Source organism: Grampus griseus (genome assembly GCF_964374135.1).
Source record: "Grampus griseus genome assembly, chromosome: 3".
NCBI lineage: Eukaryota > Metazoa > Chordata > Mammalia > Artiodactyla > Delphinidae > Grampus > Grampus griseus.
Genome location: NC_139019.1, coordinates 75,163,885 through 75,188,446, shown reverse-complemented (window position 1 = coordinate 75,188,446; position 24,562 = coordinate 75,163,885). Strand labels below are relative to the sequence as shown.

General features: G+C 38.3%; 1 protein-coding gene and 1 long non-coding RNA gene across 2 annotated transcripts in view; one reads left to right on the top strand and one right to left on the bottom strand.

Moving 5' to 3' along the window:
• KIAA0825 overlaps positions 1 to 12,011 on the top strand; it is a 369,265-nt gene extending 357,254 nt beyond the window's left edge. The window contains 1 exon segment of the mRNA XM_082651636.1: positions 11,796 to 12,011. Coding sequence (XP_082507762.1) covers positions 11,796 to 11,913 — 118 coding nt within the window. The 3' untranslated portion in view covers positions 11,914 to 12,011.
• LOC309820712 overlaps positions 1 to 24,562 on the bottom strand; it is a 57,698-nt gene that overhangs the window by 14,342 nt on the left and 18,794 nt on the right. The window lies entirely within an intron of this gene.

Sequence of the window (24,562 nt, the reverse complement as noted above, 5' to 3'; positions counted from 1 at the left end):
AAATTACCAATGGTATTTTGCACAGAACTAGAACGAAAAATCTTAAAATTTGTATGGAGACACAAAAGACCCCGAATAGCCAAAGCAATCTTGAGAAAGAAAAACAGAGCTGGAGGAATCAGGCTCCCTGACTTCAGAGTATAGTACAAAGCTATAGTCATCAAAATAGTATGGTACTGGAACAAAAACAGACATATAGATCAATGGAACAGGACAGAAGGCCCAGAAATAAACCCACAAACCTATGGTCAATTAATCTACAACAAAGAGGCAAGAATATACAATGGAGAAAAGACAGTCTCTTCAATAAGTGGTGCTGGGAAAACTGGACAGCTACATGTAAAAGAATGAAATTAGAACATTCTCTAACACCATACACAAAAAATAAAATCAAAATGGATTAAAGACCTAAATGTAAAACTGGATACTATAAAACTCGTAGAGGAAAACATAGGCAGAACACTCTTTGACATAAATTGCAGGTATATCTTTTTGGATCCACCTCCTAGAGTAATGAAAATAAAACAAAAATAAACAAATGGGACCTAATTAATCTTAAAAGCTTTTATACAGCAAAGGAAACCGTAAACAAAAAGAGAACCCACAGAATGAAGAAAATATTTGCAAATGAAGTGACCAACAAGGAATTAATCTCCAAACTATACAAACAGCTCATGCAGCTCAATATCAAAAAAACAAACAACCCAATCAAAAAATGGGCAGATCTAAATAGACATTTCTTCAAAGAAGACATACAGATGGTCAAGAGGCACATGAAAAGATGCTCAACATCGATAATTATTAGAGAAATGCAAATCAAAACTACAATGAGGTACCATGTCACACTGGTCAGAATGGCCATCATCAAAAAGTCTACAAACAATATATGCTTTAGCGGGTGTGGAGAAAAGGGAACCCTCCTACACTGTTGGTCAGAATGTAAATTGGTACAGACACTATGGAGAATAGTATGAAGGTTCCTTAAAAAACTAAAAATAGAACTACCACATCATCCAGCAATCCCACTTCTGGGCATATATCTGGAGAAAACCATAATTCGAAAAGATACATGCACCCCAATGCTCACTGCAGCACTGTTTACAATAGCCAAGACACAGAAGCAACCTAAATGTCCACTGACAGAGGAATGGATAAACAAGATGTGGTATATATATCTATACAAAGGAATATTATTCAGCCATAAAAATAATGAAATAATACCATTTGCAGCAACATGGATGGACCTAGAGATTATCATACTAAGTGAAGTAAGTCAGACAGAGAAAGACAAATATCATATGGTATCACTTATATGTGGAATCTAAAACAAAAAATGACACAAATTAACTTATTTACAAAACAGAAATAGACTCACAGACTTAGAGAATGAACTTATGGTTACTGGGGGGAAGGGTGGGGGGGAGGGATAGATTGGGAGTTTGGGGTTGACATGTATACACTGCTATATTTAATACAGGTAACCAACAAGGACCTACTGTATAGCGTAGGGAATTCTGCTCAATATTCTGTAATAACCTAAATGGGAAAATAATTTGAAAAAGAATAGATACATGTATATGTATAACTGAATCACTTTGCTGTATACCTGAAACTAACACAACATTGTTAATCAACTATACTCCAATATAAAATTTAAAAAATTTAAATTAATTAAAGTTGCTATGAGGGCTAAATGAATTACTATATGCAAAGTCCTTAGAACAGTGCCTGGCACATTGAAATTGCTAAGTAAGCATTAGCTGTCATAATTATATGCTCCAAACCCCCCCAGTGCCAGTACATAGTAGGCATTCAGTAAATAATTTCATTCATTCAGTAATGAAAGAACGTTGGATACTATGTGAATATGAATACATAGGCAGTGACTCAATGAAGAATAATGGCACCATTAACCATGTAGAGCTCTCATTTTCTCCTAGGTTCTAGAACAGTTTTAAACTTTCTAAATTTTTAGCCAATTTTAAATAAAATATGAGCCAGGTCTATATTTCAAATCCTTTTCTAAACATGATGATGCTATTAATTTGAATGAGAGGTTGCAAACAGGCATTTCAGCTGATAGAGCTCACATTTATAAATAGTGCTTTCAATCAGATTGTTATCCCCAGAAGTGGTTATGCAGTGGTTAGTTAGCCTTGTGCCAGTCTGCTTGCCAAATCAACCTGTGATGCCTGGGCTGTCATCAGCTTTACATGGCTAGTATAAATGCATTCAATTTTTAGAAGTTTTAGAGTTGCAAATATGTAATCCTTTTCTTCTTGATGAAAATAAGACTTTTTAAACAATCATTTTTGGAGCAAGAATAACATTTCTTGGCATAACTTATGTAACTTTTAACATAGCAGTTTAGTAAATGGGATAGACACCAAGTGTCTATAGAACACAGTCCATGAAAACTTCCAAGTACATCAAATTTAGCTAGAAAAGAAAAAGACTTTTTTATTCATTAAATTGTACATTACTCTGAGAAAAATACATTGTTGAGAAAAAAAGAGCAATATGGTTCTCACGATATACAGCAGTCTTGACACTTCTTCTAGCAAAGGGCATTTCTTCTGTATCAGCAGTGAGTGCTAGCCAAATAGCATGACCTTGGACTTCTATCTAAACTCTTAGAATTTTTAAAAATCCCCTGGAGAAAAAAGTCTCTATGGAAATATGGGTAATTTACTGGTAACGGAAAAGTTCAGCTTCCATTACTACTGATGGCTATGCTTCCATTTATGTTTTCCCTAAGCCATAAGTATTTAAAATGTTATGGTTAGCATTCTTACTTGTCCCATTGGTTGGTATATAACTCTCCCACTTAAATACATAGAAAAAATCATATTAATTAAATTGCGTTGCAGATAGTCTCTGTAGACTATAAGTTCAAATTAAGGGTTTTGCTGCTTGTTCCTGAGCTTGGAACGATTCATTTTACTGTATTAGTGGTAGCAAAAGAAATCAACTACCTTATAAAAGAACATCCATTTGAATTCTTGCAGAAATAGCTAGATAAACTGCATATATAGCTAGTTATCATAAACATATAACAAATTCTTGGCTAAAGCAAGCAACCAACCTGCTAATTCATGATGGCAAGTTTTGATATTTAATTATATTGAGTATGGATTTCAGATGTGTGTATTTTTATATATATATATTTAATATATATTTCACTATTCATTTATTCTATTTATTTCTATATATTTCTATACATTAAATATAGATAGCATTGGGTTTCAGGGGTTCTAAGTGGTATATTAACAAACTGTGATGTATTTTCATAAAATAAACAGACAAACCTTATTTTCTGGATATTGAAGTGTTAAATTGAGGCAAAGTAATTTGACAGGAGTTGGAATAACTCACTTTATTTTAAGAAATGCTTATGTTTTGTAACTTCCAAAGGCCAGGATGTGATTTCCATTTACTGTATTCTATAAACACTGAACATCCTTTACAGTTCACAAAAACCTCTATAATATTCAAAATAAAATCTCTATTCTAAGTTTGAAAATAAAACAGTACAAATAAATGATATTCTTAAGCGTTTTTGAGCTTTTTGTTTGAATGAGTTACCTTAATGCTTTCTTTTTTCCTACTGAATTCTCCCCAAACTAGTATACCTTAATTAGCTTGAGGGAATAACTAACTTAATTTAGAAATAAGTTTGCAAAGCTCTCTCTGATCCCTTATCAAAGTGAGATTTTTTGCCATCCTCTCATTCCCTAATGCTCCTACTGAAAATGGTATAAGGCCTCGTAGCTCCCATGTATGATTCCTATTATTTAACTACTTTAGAGATTCAATACAAAGTTCAGAGAAAAACAAAACTTTTAAAGTATTAAAAATTACTATCTAGGGGCTTCCCTGGTGGCGCAGTGCTTGAGAGTCCCCCTGCCGATGCAGGGGACACGGGTTCGTGCTGCGGTCTGGGAAGATCCCACATGCCGCGGAGCGGCTAGGCCTGTGAGCCATGGCCGCTGAGCCTGTGCGTCTGGAGCCTGTGATCCACAACGGGAGAGGCCACAACAGTGAGAGGCCCGCGTACCGCAAAAAAAAAAAAAAAATTACTACATAGAAGGAAATTCTAAACTATTCTTTTTGGAGAAGATGAAACTAAGCAATAAATCAATTGTCTATGTTACATGAAAAGAATAACAATTTCTCCATTTTCACCAAATGTATGATAAGGAAGATGAACTGAAACTATATACATTTCTTAAAACTTCGGTTCTAAAACATTAGGTAAATGTGGTTGTGGATTTGCCTCGTCTGGAGAACATATCAGAAAGTAGGGAGGTCTCAGGACTTCCCTGGTTGTGCAGTGGTTAATAATCCGGCTGCCAATGAGGAGATACGGGTTCAATCCCTGGTCCGGGAAGATTCCACATGCCGCAGAGCAACTAAGCCCGTGTGCCACAACTACTGAGCCTGCACTCTAAAGCCCGCGAGCCACAACTAGTGAGGCTGCGTGCCACAACTACTGAGCCCGCGTGCCACAACTACTGAAGCCCGCATGCCTAGGGCCCGTGCTCCGCAACAAGAGAAGCCACCACAGTGAGAAGACCACATGCCACAATGAAGAGTAGACCCCGCTCGAGGCAACTACAGGAAGTCTGCGCACAGCAACAAAGACCCAACACAACCAAAAATAAATAAATAATTTTAAAAAAAAAAGTAGGTAGGTCTCATCTATCAAGTATAATATTATAAAGACCTGTCTCCAAAGTTAAGAGACTCTAATTCTGTGGTTTATGTGGATAAAAAGAGCTACTAAAAAATGGTGCCATTTATATTCATGGTGATTACATTCAAAGCTGATTTTCTGGTTTATAATAGATTTCCCATAGTTATTCATGAATCACAATATTCATGAAGTTTTTCTCAAATTTAGGATAGCATTTTATCTGTCCCCTCCCTAAAGTTTGTCCTTTGGGATTAAGTGCTGTTCAGAATCACCTTTCTACAGAAACGTCTTTAAAGAAGGACATCAAATTCTATAGTTTCCAATTTTACCATAGGATTTGATAATGACCTTTAAAAAGTGAGGAGGCATTCTGTCATTAATGTTGCTACCTTTCCAGTGAATGAGGAAGGACATGAATTATTCCCCAAGACTACCACAGATTGCTTCATGAGTGAAGGAAGAAATGCCTGAATTATGCCTTTCCCACAAACAATTGCTAAGATAAAGCCTAAGGAAATGGCACCAGTGCCTTATATTTTCACTGACATTTCATACCTAAACTGAAATATTCTACAAAATCTTTATGGGATTTTGAATATGGATTTAGAATAATTAGTCAAGCCCATATGACGACCTCTTTTGGTCTGAATAAGCTCCCTGAAGAGAAGACCATATCCAGCTCAACTCACCTCTACATTACCTAGCCCAGTGTTTTGAGGTTAGCAGGTACTCAGTAAATGTTTGCTGGATGAATGGGCAAATTAATTATACACAGTAAAACTGTTCTAAAATGTGGCTCATTGTGATAAATACCAAATAAACTACAAACCAAAGCAGATCTCTCATAACATAAGCTATACATGTACTAAAAGTCCAACATAGTAACTTAGAAGGTCCTCTAATTTCAGTCTTTTATGTAGAGGTGCACTACAGTTAATTTCCTACCATTACCATTCATTGAGACAGAGTTTCCCAGAGTTTTGCTAATTGGGCCAGTCTTCTATTTCTTCTATATCTACAGCAGCATATCCTAAGAACTGGTATGGAGATGATTAGTAAATGAATGAACTTGCAAGAAGTTGTTGTCTTTTGGTATGATCACTGAGTTTAAGACCTTAAGAATCAACTAATGATGTAGAAACAAAGGATGAGGAGACTAATTTTAAGGCTCTTAGAGTCCTCATATTTATGATTCATACAAATAACAATTTAACGATACCTATTCTAGATACCAACTACTACCTGTTGTGACACTAGAGGTTAAAGATTATTATTTCTTCAATCCAGCTAAGAATAACATAGGAACATCTAAGCTTCTAACACATAGCAATCAACAGATATTTTGTGAGTGCTTAAAGTGTACATAGTGTACAAAGCACTATGTTGTTTGCTATTTGAAATATCTTCTTTGAAAAAAAAATTGTAGTAAAAGTTATACTTAAAAGTCTTCCTCAAGGAACTGAAAATATAGATGAAACCATACTACACATGGGGACTTCCCTGGTGGTCCAGTGGCTAAGACTCCATGCTCCCAATGCAGGGGGCCCAGGTTTGATCCCTGGTCAGGAAACTAGGTCCCACATGCTGCAACTAAGAGTTTGCATGCCACAACTAAGGATCCCACATGCCACAACTAAAGATCCTGCAAGCTGCAACTAAGACCCGGCGCAGCCAAATAAATAAACAAATAAATATTAAAGAAAAATACTACATGTGAAAAAAAAAAGCAATGTAATCACTCAAGAAAGTAATAGAAGTAACAAAGCAATATATGGTTAATTTACCAAAATAGTGCTAATATTAGGTACTATAGGACTCAAAGGAGGACAATCACATCAGGGTTAGGTAGTTGGGAAGGACTTTATGAAAGAGGTGAGATATGGACTGAGTCTGAAGAATGAGCAGGTTTGGGATATATGGAAAGGCGTTTCAAATGAATGGAATAGCAAAAGTAGACATGCAAATGTGGGAAAACATAAGTCCAAAGGCAATATGGAGAATCATCTTCTCCCTGAGGAGAGATGGTGGCAGCTAAACAGAACTACTGCCGAGGTAGAACACTAAGACTTAATAAACTCTTTGGGCAGGGCAGTCATTGAAGGTTTGGTGTAGCAGTGGTATGAGGCTTGAGCTCTGAATATCTGGGGAATACTGCACTGTTCAGACAGTAAAATCATGAGCACCTATGATTCTGCACCCATTTCCAATGTGTGGAGGGTTTTTTTTTCCATATCACCAGGTAATTCTCTGCCACCAGCTGGGTGTCTCATAATTCAACACAGTTCTGGGACTACCTGGAGATGACATCAGATCCCATAGATTAAGGGCTTCTTCCTGCAGGATTACCCTCTGCCTCCGAACTTCAGATGCCAATTGCAAGTCCAGGTTGTCACCTAGGCTTCTGACAGACCTGGCTACAGATTGGAAGTTCCACTGACCCCCTCCTTGGGTTCCATTAATTTGATAGAGCAGCTTACAGAACTCAGAGAAATTTTTTACTTACTAGATTACTGGTTTATTTTAAAAGGATATAACTCAGGAACAGCCAGATGGAAGAGATACCTAGAGCAAGGCATGGGGAAAGGAAGTGGAGCTTCCATGCTCTCTCTCCCAGCATGCCACTCTCCACAAATCTCCATGTGTTTACCAACTTGGAATCTCTCTGAACCCTCTCCTTTTAGATTTTTATGGAGGCTTCATTACACAGGCATAATTGACTAAATCACTGGTCATCCGCGATAGAATTTAATCTCCAGCCCCTCTCCCCGGAGGTGGAGGGTGGGACTAAAAATTCCAGCTCTCTAATCATGTGGTTGGTTCCACTGGTAACCAGCCTCCAACCCTAGGTGCTTCCATTAACATAACAAAAGACACCTTTATAGCTCTCCGCACAGTAAATTCCAAGGGTTTTAGGACCTCTGTGCCAGAAATTGGCAAGAAGATTAAAATTTATTTCTTATTACAAATCACACTATCACAGCACCCGAACTGTGGACTGATTGCAGAGGGAGGAATGTGAGAATGACTGCAGAGTAAGTTGTCCCTTAACTGGAGACTGACAGTGCAGACAAGATTGGAAGTAGAGGCGTAAATTACTTTGTGAACTTCAGACCCTGTGTTATTGAGTGTGGGGGGCTAATGGTCAGTTTGAATAAGCGAAAAATATATATATGAAAAAATATATGAATGATGAATATAATTGGAATGGGAGTGAAAATAACATCAAGAAGTTGAATTTAGAGAGCTTGGGACGAAAATGAATTTTAAAGATACTGAATTACTGTTTGGGAGACATGAATTACAGATGTAGAGACAACATCTGAATATGTGGGGTTAGATGTGGGGCTTTCCAAGAGAGAAGAGAAAATAGTCTAGGACTGAATCCTGAAGAAAACCCACATTTATAGGACAGCAGGAAGAAGAGAACAGAGACATAATTTTCCCCTCTGATTTGAACCTCCCTTTGAAGCCAGTCTGCACTGTGCTGTACAGAGGAGAAGGACAAAAAGGGTTGTTTGAGAAGAATAAAGTCCAATATGACTTCACTTTTCACTCCTCAGATACCAACTAGTAGGACAATTTGAAATCATTAATTTGGCCAGATGGTTAATGTTGTTTAACAGTGAAATTAACTAATAAATAATATAAAGCACTTTGTAAATATGAAGTACTACATAAATGTTTAATAACATTAAATCAGGAGGCTTATTTCTAGTTACATTTTTATATCCAAGTGTTTTATTGGTGTTTCAGGAGAAATGCCAATAATATGATCGAATGCCATCATTATAGACTGTACTTGAAAAATACAACAAAGGGATTACAGGAGAACAAAAACAGCCCTGGCCATGCTAGGCTGAACAGAGTGAACTGGCAAGAAATGTCTCCCTTGTGAAAAACAAGAGGCAACAACAACATGATCATAGAAATGTATAACTGAACACTGAGTAAAACCACTGTAATATGTAGCAACTTCATCTTACCCACATGTTTATAAAAACAGGGAATTTATCAGATAAAACGATGTGAAGGGCACAGGGTAGGAGAAGGAACATCAAGGTAGGAGCTGTGGGGAAGCCACTTGATACAAGTAGAGTCTCATAAAATAATAGCAACATTTTATGAATTCATAGCTCACCTACTATTTACAATAATGCATTAAGATGTATACCATGAGAGGGTGGGAGGGGATATGGGGATATATATATACATATAGCTGATTCACTTTGTTATACAACAGAAACTAACACAACACTGTAAAGCAATTATACTCCAATAAAGATGTTTAAAAGTTGCTAAAAATAGCATCCCCTATTTTGCATATGAGACAGCTAAGGCACAGAGAGGTTAAGAAACTTGCCCAATATCACACAGTCAGTAAAAGGCAGAATCAGGATTCAAACCTAGACAGTGTGTCTACAGTGTCTGCTGGGAGGAATCTGGGAAAGGTTTTATTTCCCTGATAAAATGAGTCAGGTGCAGCTCTAGCCCCTTCCTCCTTTTTCCTGCCTGAAAACAAGGACATGATGCTGAAGCTACAACAGTCATCTTGGAACCATGAGGTAAAGGACAAGAAAACACAGAGGCACCAGCCCTGCTGCTGTCAAGCTACATAACCCATGCCAGTAGTCACGCACCTCTGGATTTCTTATTATGTGAGAAAAATAAACACTTGTTTGTGTAAACTACCACAGCCAGGATTTCTGTTATTTGCAACTTTAACCAATATGCCAAATGATCATGATACTACTACTAACAGTTATCACTTATTGAGTGTTTGCTATGAACTGTGCACTACTTTGTATGTTTTATGTATACTTAGTCATTTCATTCTGACAGCAACTCTATGAAGCAGGCGCTGTTATTATTCCCATTTTATTGATAAGGAAACTGAAGTACACTTCATCTGGCTTGCCCAAGGCCACACAGCTTGTAAGGGATTCAAATCCAGCACCTGACTTCAAAACCTCTACTCTTCAGCAAATAGTATTCTAAGCAGTGAAACACTAAACACTATTTCAGTTAAAATCACAAATTAAATAGGGATGCTCCAACATTATTTTGGAGATTCTAGAGCACATGTTGCTCAGCAAGGATGCTATTGACATTTCAGGAAGACAACTCTTTATTGTTTAGGTTTGCTGTATATTAAAGATGTTTACCGTCTCTGTTCGCTGGGTCCTAGAAGCACTCCCTACACTGTGTCAACCAAAAATGCTCTCCACATTTCCCCATAGGGAGGTGGTGTCACCCCAGTTAAAGCCACCATTCTAGAACATTATTCAGCAACATTCTCTGTAAAAGTCCAAATAGTAGATAATTTAGGCTTAGTAGGACAGTTGGTCTCAGTCAGTGTCATTCACAATTACTAAAATCTGACACTGTAGAGTGAAATCAGTCATAGGCAATACATACACAAATGAGCATGGCCGTGTTCCTATCAAACTATTTTGACCACATTTTACAGATGAGAACTCTGAGGCATAGAAGAGGTTAAGAAACTTGCCTGAAGTGATTCAACTAGTACGTGAGGGGTATGGATTCATCCCAAAGACAGAGTGATTCCAGAGCATGTGCTCTTAATCAGGATACTTTCGAGTTCACAGATTTTAGATGTTTTTCTCCTAGTAGAAGGCATAGTGAATGCCTCAGAGAACTTCTCACACTCCAGATTCTGGCCCTCCTCCTCTTGCCTGGTGTTGGTTGCTCTTTCCTGCAGTAAGGGTACCCCAGGACTTGCTTCTCTGACAGTAAGGACTCATGCTACCGTGGACACACTTTATGCTTAACCACTCCCCAAGCATGGCTCTCCTGGTTGGCTCTGACACACAGTTATCCACAAAGGCCCCCAAATAAAAGATTCTCCCAAACTGATCACTAGAACAGTTACTTTGCCATATATATATCTCATCTCCTAGGGCTGGCCAGGCATTGAACCCAACACTCCAACAAGGAAACCTGTGTGGAAACAGGGATCCTATTAGCAGGTTTCTATGGAAAATGCAATGCCCATGCCTCCTTTTCACTACTCAAACAAGATCAGAACAATCTCACCCCAAATTGTTATCCTTTCCTCGTGTATGACAGGCTGTTTATTATCTAGGAATTCTGACTATAATAAAATAGGGAGCTTCTGGAAAACATTCAGTGAACAGCTGCTTATCTGTTAGAAATCTTATCCCCTTGAAGCCCTTCTAGCAGAGGGTCTTTTAGGATTATCAACACTGGTTTTAAAATCCTTTTGAGACAGCATATCATGGTTGATGGCTTAGGGGCTGGTAAAAACAGGAATGAGGAAAAGAAAAAGGAAATATATGCAGACGACTCCATGTTGTAGTGCTGGATTAAGTATGCCATGGCCATTCCTGGGGCAGTGGCATATATAAGAGAGAAAGGAAGGATTAACAATACTTGGGTTATCGTGATATTTACTTTGCAAGATTATATACAAATATAGTTCCATATCCTAACATTTTGTTCTGTATCTCCCAATCATCCAGAATTAGAAAGTCTTTAGTCTTTTTTTTTCTTTAGCAAATGCTCTATGGAACCTTGCTGACAATTTGCTGCTTTTCTTGGGTGATTTAACTTGATTACTTGAAATCTGATCTTATTTCTAGGAATAGATGGACCTGCCTTTAAGGTATATCCAATTCAGCTTGGTATTATTCTTGTGGCTAAAGTCTTCCTGGCAAATGTCTCTGCAACTTAAAGCCACTGATATGTTGATCAGTGAGGGGAAAATACTATGAAAAATATTTGCTTATTAATTGCTAATTCTAGATGTATTCATATGCATGCATATTCTGGGAAGCCATACATTTTTTAAATATAGAAATATAGAAAACTCACTTAAAACAATACTTAGAAACTTCCCCCTGGAGTAGAGCTGGTTTGACTCTACTTCCGTTCCCATTCTCCTGGCCCACTCTGCAGAAGCAGTGCCAAGGAACTATGTTGCTCAAGAGGCACTGAGTAAAAGAATAAAGAAGGACAAACACTCAGTAAATCAGTGACTGCTCATATTCAACCCTGAAAAACTGAGTGTTGACTGTAGTTTGGAAGTTACAAAAATGCTAAGATGTGATTTTTCTTTTAGGTGGGAAATGAGGAAGGATGAAAGACTACAAGAGGAAGAAAAAGCAATGCTGGAACATCTAAAACTAATATGTACCATCCAGGACTCTTCTGCCTCAGATAACACAGAGGAACAGTAATCTGCAGAAAACAGCAACAGTTTTATTTTAGGAAATAATCACATGTAATGGAGTAGGATTTTTACTCTAGTCAGAATGAACCTCTGATGGGCTGTGAAGCGTGAAACCAATGACTGAGTAATCTCTGAACTGAAAAAGAGTACAGCACGTAAAGAATAAAATGCTACATATTTTTTATTTTTAAAATAATTTCAAATGTTTTTCTTTCCTCAGTCTTTCTCTTAATATGATATAACTACTGCCATCTCGTGTTCCCTTTGAATTATTTTTTTTCTTTCAGTCTTGAAGTATCTATGGCAATAGGCAAAATGTTTGGAAATCTTTTCCCGAAGGATTTTTAAATACAACATTTGGATGTTAAGTTGGAGTCACATACCCCCCTGAGGGTCAATTGAAAATTTCAAATTAATTTTGTAGCCATAACCCAAGTCCAGGTCTTAATTGCCTCTAGTACCCACCACTTTACCAGTCTCCTTTCCCATAGCCTCTTCCTCATCCAATTTATTTTAATCAGAGCCACAAAAAGCACTCTCTTGAAGTATACCTTTAGTAATATCTATGCCTACAGTGGTTTTTCAAACATCAGATTCAAACTTCTAATCATATCCTATCAGAACCTATACCAGCAGTGCCACGTTCAGCGAACTGCCTGTCATCCAAGCCACACGCTTGCCATTTTTCCCAACTAGAAACCATCTTTCTCCCAAAATCACGTTCAAAATTCACTCCAGCAATCTCGTTATCCATAGTTCCATAGTTTCTGTTACTTCTCTTATTTCCATTGCATTGATACACACACACGAACACAGGCACACACACACATGAAGGAAACAGAACGTGTACTAGTGCCTCTATGCCAAGTAGGGTTGTATTTACTATATTCTTCCCATCAGTGCCTGATATTAGATTAAAAAGACCTTGAAGGCTTTACAATATAATATGAAATCTCCCTTTATAGCAATAGTCTCCCCAGATACCTACTATAGAGTTATTCATCTAGCGGGCAGTTAATAAACACAGTTGTTTAAATGGCTGTCATTGTAAGAAGACAGCAAAGACAATTAGACTGTTGAGCAACCTATAGGACATCTGGGAGAAGCCTTACATCATGAACTATTTTAGACCATATGACATTGAACATCATTGTTTCTGATGTTCTCAGGTTATTCATGTTCCCACATTCTGTGATTTTTATAAAATATGTATAGGCTACATGATTTCCAAAGGAAAGTACTTGGACATTTTTCAAAGAGTAAAGCTTGGAGTGCAGAGGACACCTTAGAAAATCTCTTGCATTATTCTCTTACATAAAAACACATAAATGGCCATGTAGCCAGCTGCCTGCCAAATAACACATTTTACTTTTAAAGAATGTACTTTAGTTGGCCAGTATAATCATAAACCAAGTGTTTTAAGACATGGTTGAAATAATTTCTAAAAATTTTATGCAGACCATTTAAAAAATGCTAAGAATTTTTTATGAGAATTAGACTTTCCACATTCTCTTATCTATAAACAGTTACTATAACAACAAACATAAGGCAATGGTTGACTTTATTCCTTCAGCTTAGTGATGGTCTATACTAAATCTGCACAACTATATTTTATTAGAATAGACACAAAAATAGAAAGTCAAAAAATAATGAATTGATCCAAAAGCTAAATAAAATAATCTTATAAAGTATAGGATTTCACATTTGGCTCCTTTTGTTTTCTAATATATCTGAGGATCATCTGTTAACACTATTTTTTATTGAATCTGTTCACTTCTGTATTAATCCTGGAAAGTGATTTAGTTTGTCTTGAAAAAATGTCTATATGGCTCCCTTCCAAAAGGAAAGAAGTATAGTAAGGGGAGAATGAGATAAGTTGAAAGGAGAGAAATGTAGAAAAGAGAGAAGAGTTTGCATTTGATTTCTCTTCTATGCTTGATCTATGAAATTACTGTAGCCATAAGTGCAGTAAAATTTATAATTGGGAAATTTAAATAAGTTATTGTTTTATCAGATCATTTTGACTTTACATTTGATATGTTTCTTAAAGTATGATAAAAAGTGGTACTCCAAAACAATTACTCTTTCTCACATTTTTGTATAAGTTAACAATAAGAATGAAGCCTAATATTTTATAACTATATATGCTTATTACAAAAATGTTATCTTCCTATAAAATATTATCTTCCTTCTGTGTTTTATTTAACTGTACTTTTATGTAATTTTAAAGAGGTATCTATTATTGGCCTAGCAGTGTTAAAATAGTATGAATTAATTTCTAATAAAATACATTTTATTCTTAACAACACACGTTTGAACTGTGCAGGTTCACTTATATGCAGATGTTTTACTGATATGTACTACAGTACTCCATAACATTGAATTGATTGATCTGTGGATGCAGAACCATGGGTTACACACAGGATAGGTACCCCTAACCCCTGTGTTGTTCAAGGATCAACTGTATAGATGATAATGTGTATTTCAGATATTTTACATTTGTCATGTCGATGAAAAAATGTTATAAAACTACCAACCAAGAAATAGGAAAAGTAAATCACTGTTTTGTCTATAACATCTGCTTACTCTAAATATCCTACTATGTCAGTTCATAGATTCTTGAGTCAAAGCAAGCTTCAGGTAGTTTATAATAGGAATTTCTTATAAAAAATTTGTTTTTTTAAATGATTTTAATGATTCTTGAAATATTTCATAATGTTTAAAAAACATTTTAAAAGTTGTATTTAGCCTTAAAAAAGGAAGGAAACCCTGTCAACATTGATAAACTTTGAGGGCATTATGCTAGGTGAAATAAGACAGTCACAAAAAGACAAATGCTGTATGATTCTACTTATATGAGGTATCTAAAGTAGTCAAATGCATAGAAAAAAGTAGAATAATGGCTACTCAGGACTAGAGGAAGGGGAAAAGAGGGGTTGTTTAATAGGTAGAGTTTCAGTTTTACAAGATGAAAAATGTTCTGAAGGTATGTTTTACAATAGTGTGAATATATTTAACACTACAGAACCATACACTTAAAAATGGTTAAGATGGTAGATTTTATATTATGTCTTTTTTACCACAATTAAAAAAAAAACTGGTAAAAGTGGTATCTCTACTGATGAACTTTCCTAACATGATGCCTGAAAGTTTTTAAATTTTAATGGGGAACTATGAGACCTGTATATTCAGTATCAGCTATTATTCCACACAATGATAAAAACTATCTGCTTTGCCTTTGAGAAATGTTTTCAACAGCATCATCAGTAAAGCAGTAAACTCTTGTTTCTCCAGAATTTAAAGAATCCACAACCTTGTACTGATATAACCCTTTCCCCTCAAAATATCGTAATAATTATTTGTAAGAATAAAGATCTGTATCAGTAATTACTACAGCATAACAATATTATCATAATTTGGCAGCTTGAAACAATACACATTTATCACCTCATAGTCTCTATGTCCAGTGTCTGGGCATGGTTTAGCTGGGTTCTCTGCTTAGGATCTCACAAGGCTGCAATGAAGGTGTCAGCCAGGTCTGTGGTCTCATCTAAGGTTCAACTGGGTAAGGTGCCACTTCTAAGTTCACATCATTGTTGACAACATTCATTACCTTGCAGGCTATCAACTCAGGGCCTCAGTTTCTTGCCATGTGAGTCTAGCCAAAATGGCCTCTTTGTTCCTCAAAGTCAGTAAGGGACAGAGAGTCTCCTTGCAAGATCAATGTTACAATTGTATGTAACATAATCACATGCATTTAATCATGCACATTCCATCTCCTTTACCAAATTCTAGTGGTTAAAAGCAAGTCACTCATCCCATTCATACCCAGGAGGAAGGGATCACACAATAGTGTGAATGCTAGGAGGTGGGGATGATGGAAGCCACCCTGGAGTCTGTCCATCACAAGTTAGAATTTAGGCACTGAAATATCCTACATGGGGGGACCAGCAGAGAAGTGGAAGTAGGGCTGGACTAGGAATAAGAACTGGGAGTTAGTATTTTTTGTCATTTATTAAGCTGCTACTATAAGCCAGGCTCTGTGCCAGACTCTCAGTGAGTACAATTTAATCCACTCTAAGCACTTAATGAGGTCTGTGTTGGAGTCCCATTTGAGATAATAAGAGTTGTAGATATGTGAAAAAACTGACCCAAATTTTAAATAAAGATGCACAGTGAGGTTCTGGTTCAAGATGGCAATGTAGGAATAGCCTGAACTCACCTCCTCTCACAGACGCACTGAATCTGCAGCTACATATGGAACAAATTCCTCTGGAAAAAAACCCCCTAAAAACTAGCTAAGTGATAATTACACATTGAGCAAAAGAGGAAAAGCCACATCAAAGTGGGTAAGAGAGGCTGAGACACAATCTTGTCATAAACCTTGCCACTGGTGGGGTGACCCACAATCAGGAAGGGACTCAAAACCTGGAGCTTGAGGCCACATCAGACACCCCAGCATTTAAGACCTGCACCAGTGAGATGAGATCCCAAAATATCTAGCTTTGAAAACCAGCAGGGCTTGCATCCACAAGATCCACACGGCTACAGTGATCTGAGAAATGTCTATTAAAGATTCATGCGCTAGGACTCATCCTGGGCCAGAAACAGAAGCACCTGATCTCATCCAGACTTCATGTGAAAGAGGCTCATTTGTTAATCTTAAAGCATCTGCCTGAGGGACAGGCATCTAACTTAACACAAATTTAGGGGCCTGCTGGGATACTCTTAGGGACAGATGCTGATGGGCATCATTTGTTTTCTTTCCAGTGGGTGCCACCTTTCCAGTCCCCCTCTGTCTCACCCCAGCAGGCAGGTGCCATCTGCATACTCTCCCTCTGCCATGATTCAGAGTGCTAGTATCTCCTGGATGAACTTTTACAAGCATCTGGGGCCACATTTTCTGTGGTTGCCGTCAAGGGGACACCCAATGATCTCCTGGCTTTGGCTGCCACGGGGGGCTTGTGTTCCTGGGTCTCACTGGGCTGTAACAATTGAAGAGAGAGATCTCCACAGACTGCCAGGCCCATAGATAGCAGACTGAAACACATACATAGTCTTTCTAAGAAACAGGCCTATTGGCTCATCCAGGAGCTTTGGCCTGAGAGAGGCAGGCTTCTGGTTTAGCACACATCTAGGCGGCCTCTCAAGGAATGGAGGCTAGTAAATGCAATCTTTGTGCTCTCCTTCTGCATCACTCCAGCTCACTGACATCTCCCAGAAAGAAGATTATTACCCTTCTCTAGCACCCCCAATTTTTGCAGGTGCCACCAGGGGACACCTCTATATCACCTGGCTCTGGTGGTCAGCTGAGCTTACAGTCACAGGTACCACAGGACTGTAACTAATGGAGAAAAAGGTTTTATACAGCTATCACTCCCAGGGTACAAAAAGAGACAACAGGCCAAGGAGCTCGAAATTTCTGTGAAAGAGGCCTATTAGTACATCATCACAGCTGCTGCCTGAACAGCAGGCCTCTAATTAAATACACATCTAAGGGCTGATTGTAATCCTTTCCATAGACCTAGGAGGGTGGGTGCTATCTTTGTGCTCTCCCTCTGCTGTGCTCCAGAGTGCCATTATCTTTTGGAGGAGAGCTGGTTTATACTTCTGGTGTCTTTATGGCTTCCACTGAGGGGATGCCCTTTGATTGCCTAGCTACAGTGGCCAGGGGTCACCTGGTGTTCCTGGGTCCCACAGGACTGTAACAATCAAAGAGACAGTTCTTGGCAGGCTACCACCTTCAGGGCACAGATAGCAGACTGAAACACAACCTTAGTCTTTCTGTTAAAGAGGCTATATGCTTGTCCTGGAGCCTAAACCTGAGGGGCAGAGTTCAGGTTTGGCACACATCTAGAGGTGTATGGAGGCGCTCTCAGGGAAGATATGCTTGGGAACCATCTTTGTGCTCTCCCTTTGCCTCACTATTGCTCACTGGTATATCCCAGACAGGAGTCTATACACTCATCTCGAACCCTGAATATTGTGACTGCTGCCCATGGGACACTTCCAGATTATCTGATTCTGGTGGCTAGTGGGGCTTACGCTTGCAGTCCCACTGAACTGCATACACTTGCATACTTTAAAGGGTGCTACATGAGGGTCTGGCTTCTGATTAGCCTAAATCTAGGTGTGGACTGACTATCCCCCCTTTTGGGACACTGACAGGTCTTGGCACAACCTCAACTATTGTGAGCTATTAAAAATAAAATAGGCTGTTTGGACAAGCACAAAGGTTTGAGAGACAACCAAGAGCCAGGCCAGGGTTGAATGATGAAGTTAATCTCCCACACTACATCACTACTTCAAAACTGGAGAGGTAGCTGTTGCAAAAAGAAAAGAATATGTTCCAAAGGAAAGGATATGAAAATACTTCAGAAAAACACCTTAATGAAATGGGGGTAACTGATTTACCCAATAATGGGTTCAAAGTCATGGTCATAAACATGCTCATTTGGACTTAGGAGAAAAATGGATAAAGATAGCCAGAATTTCAACAAAGAGTTGGAAAGTACAAGAAAGTATGAAACAGTAGTCACAGACCTGAAGAGTACAATAACTGAAGTGAAAAATATACTAGAGAAATTTAAGAACAGACTAGATGAAGAAGAAAGGATCAGTGAACTCAGACACAGAGCAGTGGAACTCAACCAGTCAGAGTAGCAAAAAGTAAAAAGCTTGGAAAAAAGTGAAGACAGTTTAAGCAACTTATGGCACAACATCAAGCATACTACCATTTGCATTATATGGGTCCCTGAAAGAGAAAGAGAAAGGGGCAGAAAACATATTTCAAGAAATAATGGCTGGGGACTTCCCTGGAGGCCAGCATTATCCTGATACTAAAATTAGACAAGGAATGTAACAAGAAAATTACAGACCAATATCTGTGATGAACATAGATGCAAAAATCCTCAACAAAATATTAGCAAACCAAATCCAATACATCATAAACCATGATCAAGTGGAACTTATTCCAGGGATACAAGGACAGTTCAATACTCACAAATCAATCAACATGATATATCACATTAACAAATTAAAGAGTACAAATCATATGATGATCTCAACAGATGATTTCATTTGATAAAATTCAACATATGTTTATGATAAAAACTCTCAACAAAGTGCATATAGAGGGAACATACCTCAACATAATGCAGAACATATTTGACAAGGCCATAGCTAACATCATACTAAATGGTAAAAAGCTGAAAGCTTTTTCTCTAAGACCAGGAACAAAGCAAAAATGCATATTCTCACCACTTTTCTTCAACATAGTATTGGAAGCCCTAGCCAGAGAAATTAGGCAAGAAAAAGAAATAAAATGCATCCAAATTAGAAAAGGAAGAAGTGAAACTGTGACTATTTGCAGATATATACTACATATAGAAAATCCTAAAGACTCCGCTAAAAAACTAGAACTCACCTCCCCCCATGAACACATTAAAAATACAATGACACGTGGAACAATTCTCACCAAAATCTAACTGGAAACTGGCAGGAAGACTCCTGTACAAACAACACTGTGAGAAAGATCCACACGTAATCAGGTAGGAAGGGTTGCAAAGAAATCAGGTAATGCCCCTGGGAAGGGACTTAGAGGAAAAGGGAAAATACATGGGCAGAGACCCACCCTGGGGAGTAAGTGGTGAGAGCCATAGATTGGGTGCCCCAGTCCTGGGTCATATACCAGGCAGATGAGCTCCCTTAGCTGGCTGGAGGACAGCAGGGACTAATAGGGCTGTGGAAGCAAGGACTCTGTTCGTGAAGGGTGCACGTGTGTTGGCCTGACACAAAGGCAGGGCAGAGAGGGCAGTTAGAGGACTTCTCTCGTGGCTGCTGGGTTTCCTGTGATTCCTTGGCACCTGCCCCAGTCTGATCCAAAGGAATGATCCAGCTCCACTTACTCCACAGTGTGGCATGGGATCTAGGGGAAAGGGTTCTGGTGCTGGGAGAGATGGAAGAACATACTTAAAGGGAACTGAGTCAGCCTGGGCATGACCCTAAGTACTTCCACTGCAGCAACATGGGATCAGACCCTGTCCCTGATAGGGTGGAGATAACCATTAAGCAGAGAGGAAGTCTCACTTCATTCCAGTCCTCAGCTCTAGCACCTCCATCTCTATCCCCACATCTTACTAAGGTGACAGCTGCTAAAAAACTGTTAAAACTAACAAATGAATTCAGTAAAGTTGCAGGATACCAAATCAATATACAAAAATCTGTTGCATTTCCATACACTAATAGCAAACTGTCAGAAAGAGAAAGTAAACAAACAAAAAAACAAAAAAACCATTTACAATTGCAACAAATTTAACCAAGGAGCAAAAAGACCTGTATACTGAAAACTGTAAGACATTGATGAAAGAAATTGAAGATGACAAAATAAATGGAAAGATATACCATGCTAATGGATTGAAAGAATTAACATTATTAAAATTCCATACTAAAGTCTGGACCTGCCGAAGAGACAAGCGACTTTTTCTTCCCTCTTTGTTTCCTGGTGCGTGAGGAGAGGCCATTAAGAACGCTGCTTAAAGGAGGTCCAGAGACTGTCGCGAGCCGCGGCTAACAGCGCGGACCCCAGAGACGGGCATGAGACGCTAAGGCTGCTGCTGCCGCCACCAAGAAGCATGTGTGCGAGCACAGGTCACTATCCACACCCCTCTTCTGGGGAGCCTGTGCAGCCCGCCACTGCCAGGGTCCCGGGATTCAGGGACAACTCCCCCGGGAGAACGCACGGCGCGCCTCAGGCTGGTGCAACGTCACACTGGCCTCTGCCGCAGCAGGCTCGCCCCACACTCTGTGCCCCTCCCTCCCCCCAGCCTGAGTGAGCCAGAGCCCCCGAATCAGCGGCTCCTTTAACCCCGTCCTGTCTGAGTGAAGAACAGACACCCTCCGGGGACCTACACGCAGAGGCGGGGCCAAATCCAAAGCTGAGCCCCTGGGAGCTGTGAGAACAAAGAAGAGAAAGGGAAATCTCTCCCAGCAGCCTCAGAAGCAGCGGATTAAAGCTCCACAATCAACTTGATGTACCTGCATCTGTGGAATACATGAATAGACAACGAATCATCCCAAATTAAGGAGGTGGACTTTGAGAGCAAGATTTATGATTTTTTTCCCCTTTTCCTCTTTTGGTGAGTGTGTATTTGTATGCTTCTGTGTGAGATTTTGTCTGTATAGCTTTGCTTCCACCATTTCTCTGAGGGTTCTATCCGTCCATTTTTTTTTAAATTTTTTTGCTTAATAATTACTTTTTATTTTAATAACTTTATCTTATTTTACTTTATCTTTGTTCTTTCTTTCCTCCCTTCCCTCCTTTAGACAATGAATCATCCCAAATTGAGGAGGTGGACTTTGAGAGCAAGATTTATAATTCAATCCCCTTTTCCTCTTTTTGTGAGTGTGTATGTGTATGCTTCTGTGCGAGATTTTGTCTGTATAGCTTTCCTTCCACCATCTGTCCGAGGGTTCCATACGTCTGCTTTTTTTCTCTTAATAATTATTTTTTTTATTTTAATAACTTTATTATATTTTATCTTACTTTATTTTATTTTACTTTATCTTTTCTTTCTATTTTTCCTTCCTTCCCTCCTTCCTTCCTTCCTCTTTCTTTCTTTCTTTCTTTCTTCCTTTCTTCCTTTCTTTCTTCTAATTCTTTCTTTCTACATTTTCTCCCTTTTATTCTGAGCAGTGTGGATGAAAGGCTCTTGGTGCTGCAGCCAGGAGTCAGTGCTGTGCCTCTGAGGTGGGAGAGCCAACTTCAGGACACTGGTCCACAAGAGACCTCCAAGTTCCACATAATATCAAACAGCGAAAATCTCCCAGAGATCTCCATCTCAACGCCAGCACCCAGCTTCACTCAACGACCAGCAAGCTACAGTGCTGGACACCCTATGCCAAACAACTAGCAACACAGGAACACAACCCCACCCATTAGCAGAGAGGCTGCCTAAAATCATAATAAGTCCACAGACACCCCAAAACACACCACCAGACATGGACCTGCCCACCAGAAAGAAAAGATCCAGCCTCAACCACCAGAACACAGGCACTAGTCCCCTCCAACAGGAAGCCTACACAACCCACTGAACCAACCTTAGCCACTGGGGACAGACACCAAAAACAACCAGAACTATGAACCTGCAGCGTGCAAAAAGGAGACCCCAAACACAGTAAGATAAGCAAAATGAGAAGACAAAAAAACACACAGCAGATAAAGGAGCAAGAAAAAAACCCACCAGACCTAACAAATGAAGAGGAAATAGGCAGTCTACCTGAAAAAGAATTCAGAATAATGATAGTAAACATGATTCAAAATCTTGGAAATAGAATAGACAAAATGCAAGGAACATTTAACAAGGACCTAGAAGAACTAAAGATAAAACAAACAACAATGAACAACACAATAAATGAAATTAAAAATACTCTAATGGGATCAATAGCAGAATACCTGAGGCAGAAGAACGGATAAGTGACCTGGAAGATAAAATAGTGGAAATAACTACTGCAGAGCAGAATAAAGAAAAAAGAATGAAAAGAACTGAGGACAGTCTCAGAGACCTCTGGGACAACATTAAACACACCAACATTTGAATTATAGGGGTTCCAGAAGAAGAAGAGAAAAAGAAAGGGACTGAGAAAATACTTGAAGAGATTATAGTTGAAAACTTCCCTAATATGGGAAACAAAATAGTTAATCAAGTCCAGGAAGCACAGAGAGTCCCATACAGGATAAATCCAAGGAGAAATATGCCAAGACACATATTAATCAAACTCTCAAAAATTAAATACAAAGAAAACATATTAAAAGCAGCAAGGGAAAAACAACAAATAACACACAAGGGAATCCCTATGAGGTTAACAGCTGATCTTTCAGCAGAAACTCTGAAAGCCAGAAGGGACTGGCAGGACATATTGAAAGTGATGAAGGAGAAAAACCTGCAACCAAGATTACTCTACCCAGCAAGGATCTCATTCAGATTTGATGGAGAAATTAAAACCTTTACAGACAAGCAAAAGCTGAGAGAGTTCAGCACCACCAAACCAGCTCTACAACAACTGCTAAAGGAACTTCTCTAAGCAAGAAACACAAGAGAAGGAAAAGACCTACAATAACAAACGCAAAACAATTAAGAAAATGGGAATAGGAACATACATATCAATAATTACCATAAATGTAAATGGACTAAATGCTCCCACCAAAAGACACAGATTGGCTGAATGGATACAAAAACAAGACCCATATATTTGCTATCTACAAGAGACCCACTTCAGACCTAGAGAAACATACAGACTGAAAGTAAGGGGATGGAAAAAGATATTTCATGCAAATGGAAACCAAAAGAAAGCTGGAGTAGCAATTCTCATATCAGACAAAACAGGCTTTAAAATAAAGACTATAAAAAGAGACAAAGAAGGACACTACATAATGATCAAGGGATCAATCCAAGAAGAAGATATAACAATTGTAAATATTTCTACACCCAACATAGGAGCACCTCAATACATAAGGCAAATACTAAAAGCCATAAAAGGGGAAATCAACACTAACACATTCATAGTAGGGGACTTTAACACCCCACTTTCACCAATGGACAAATCATCCAAAATGAAAATAAATAAGGAAACAGAAGCTTTAAATGATACATTAAACAAGATGGACTTAATTGATATTTATAGGACATTCCATCCAAAAACAACACAATACACATTTTTCTCAAGTGCTCATGGAACATTCTCCTGATAGATTATATCTTGGGTCACAAATCAAGCCTTGGTAAATTTAAGAAAATTGAAATTGTATGAAGTATCTTTTCCCACCACAACACTATGAGACTAGATATCAATTACAGGAAAAGATCTGTAAAAAATACAAACACATGGAGGCTAAACAATACACTACTTAATAACGAAGTGATCACTGAAGAAATCAAAGAGGAAATAAAAAAATACCTAGACACAAACGACAATGGAATCACGACGACCCAAAATCTATGGGATGCAGCAAAAGCAGTTCTAAGAGGGAAGTTTATAGCAATACAACCCGACCTTAAGAAACAGGCAACATCTCGAATAAACAACCTAACCTTGCACCTAAAGCAATTAGAGAAAGAAGAACAAAAAAACCCAAAAGTTAGCAGAAGGAAAGAAATCATAAAAATCAGATCAGAAATAAATGAAAAAGAAATGAAGGAAACGATAGCAAAGATCAATAAAACTAAAAGCTGGTTCTTTGAGAAGATAAACTGATAAACCATTAGCCAGACTCATCAAGAAAAAAAGGGAGAAGACTAAAATCAATAGAATTAGAAATGAAAAAGGAGAAATAACAACTGACTGCATAAATACAAAAGATCATGAGAGATTACTACAAGCAACTCTATGCCAATAAAATGGACAACCTGGAAGAAATGGACAAATTCTTAGAAATGCACAACCTGCCAAGACTGAATCAGAAAGAGATAGAAAATATGAACAGACCAATCACAAGCACTGAAATTGAAACTGTGATTAAAAATCTTCCAACAAACAAAAGCCCAGGACAAGATGGCTTCACAGGCGAATTCTATCAAACATTTAGAGAAGAGCTAACACCTATCCTTCTCAAACTCTTCCAAAATATAGCAGATGGAAGAACACTCCCAAACTCATTC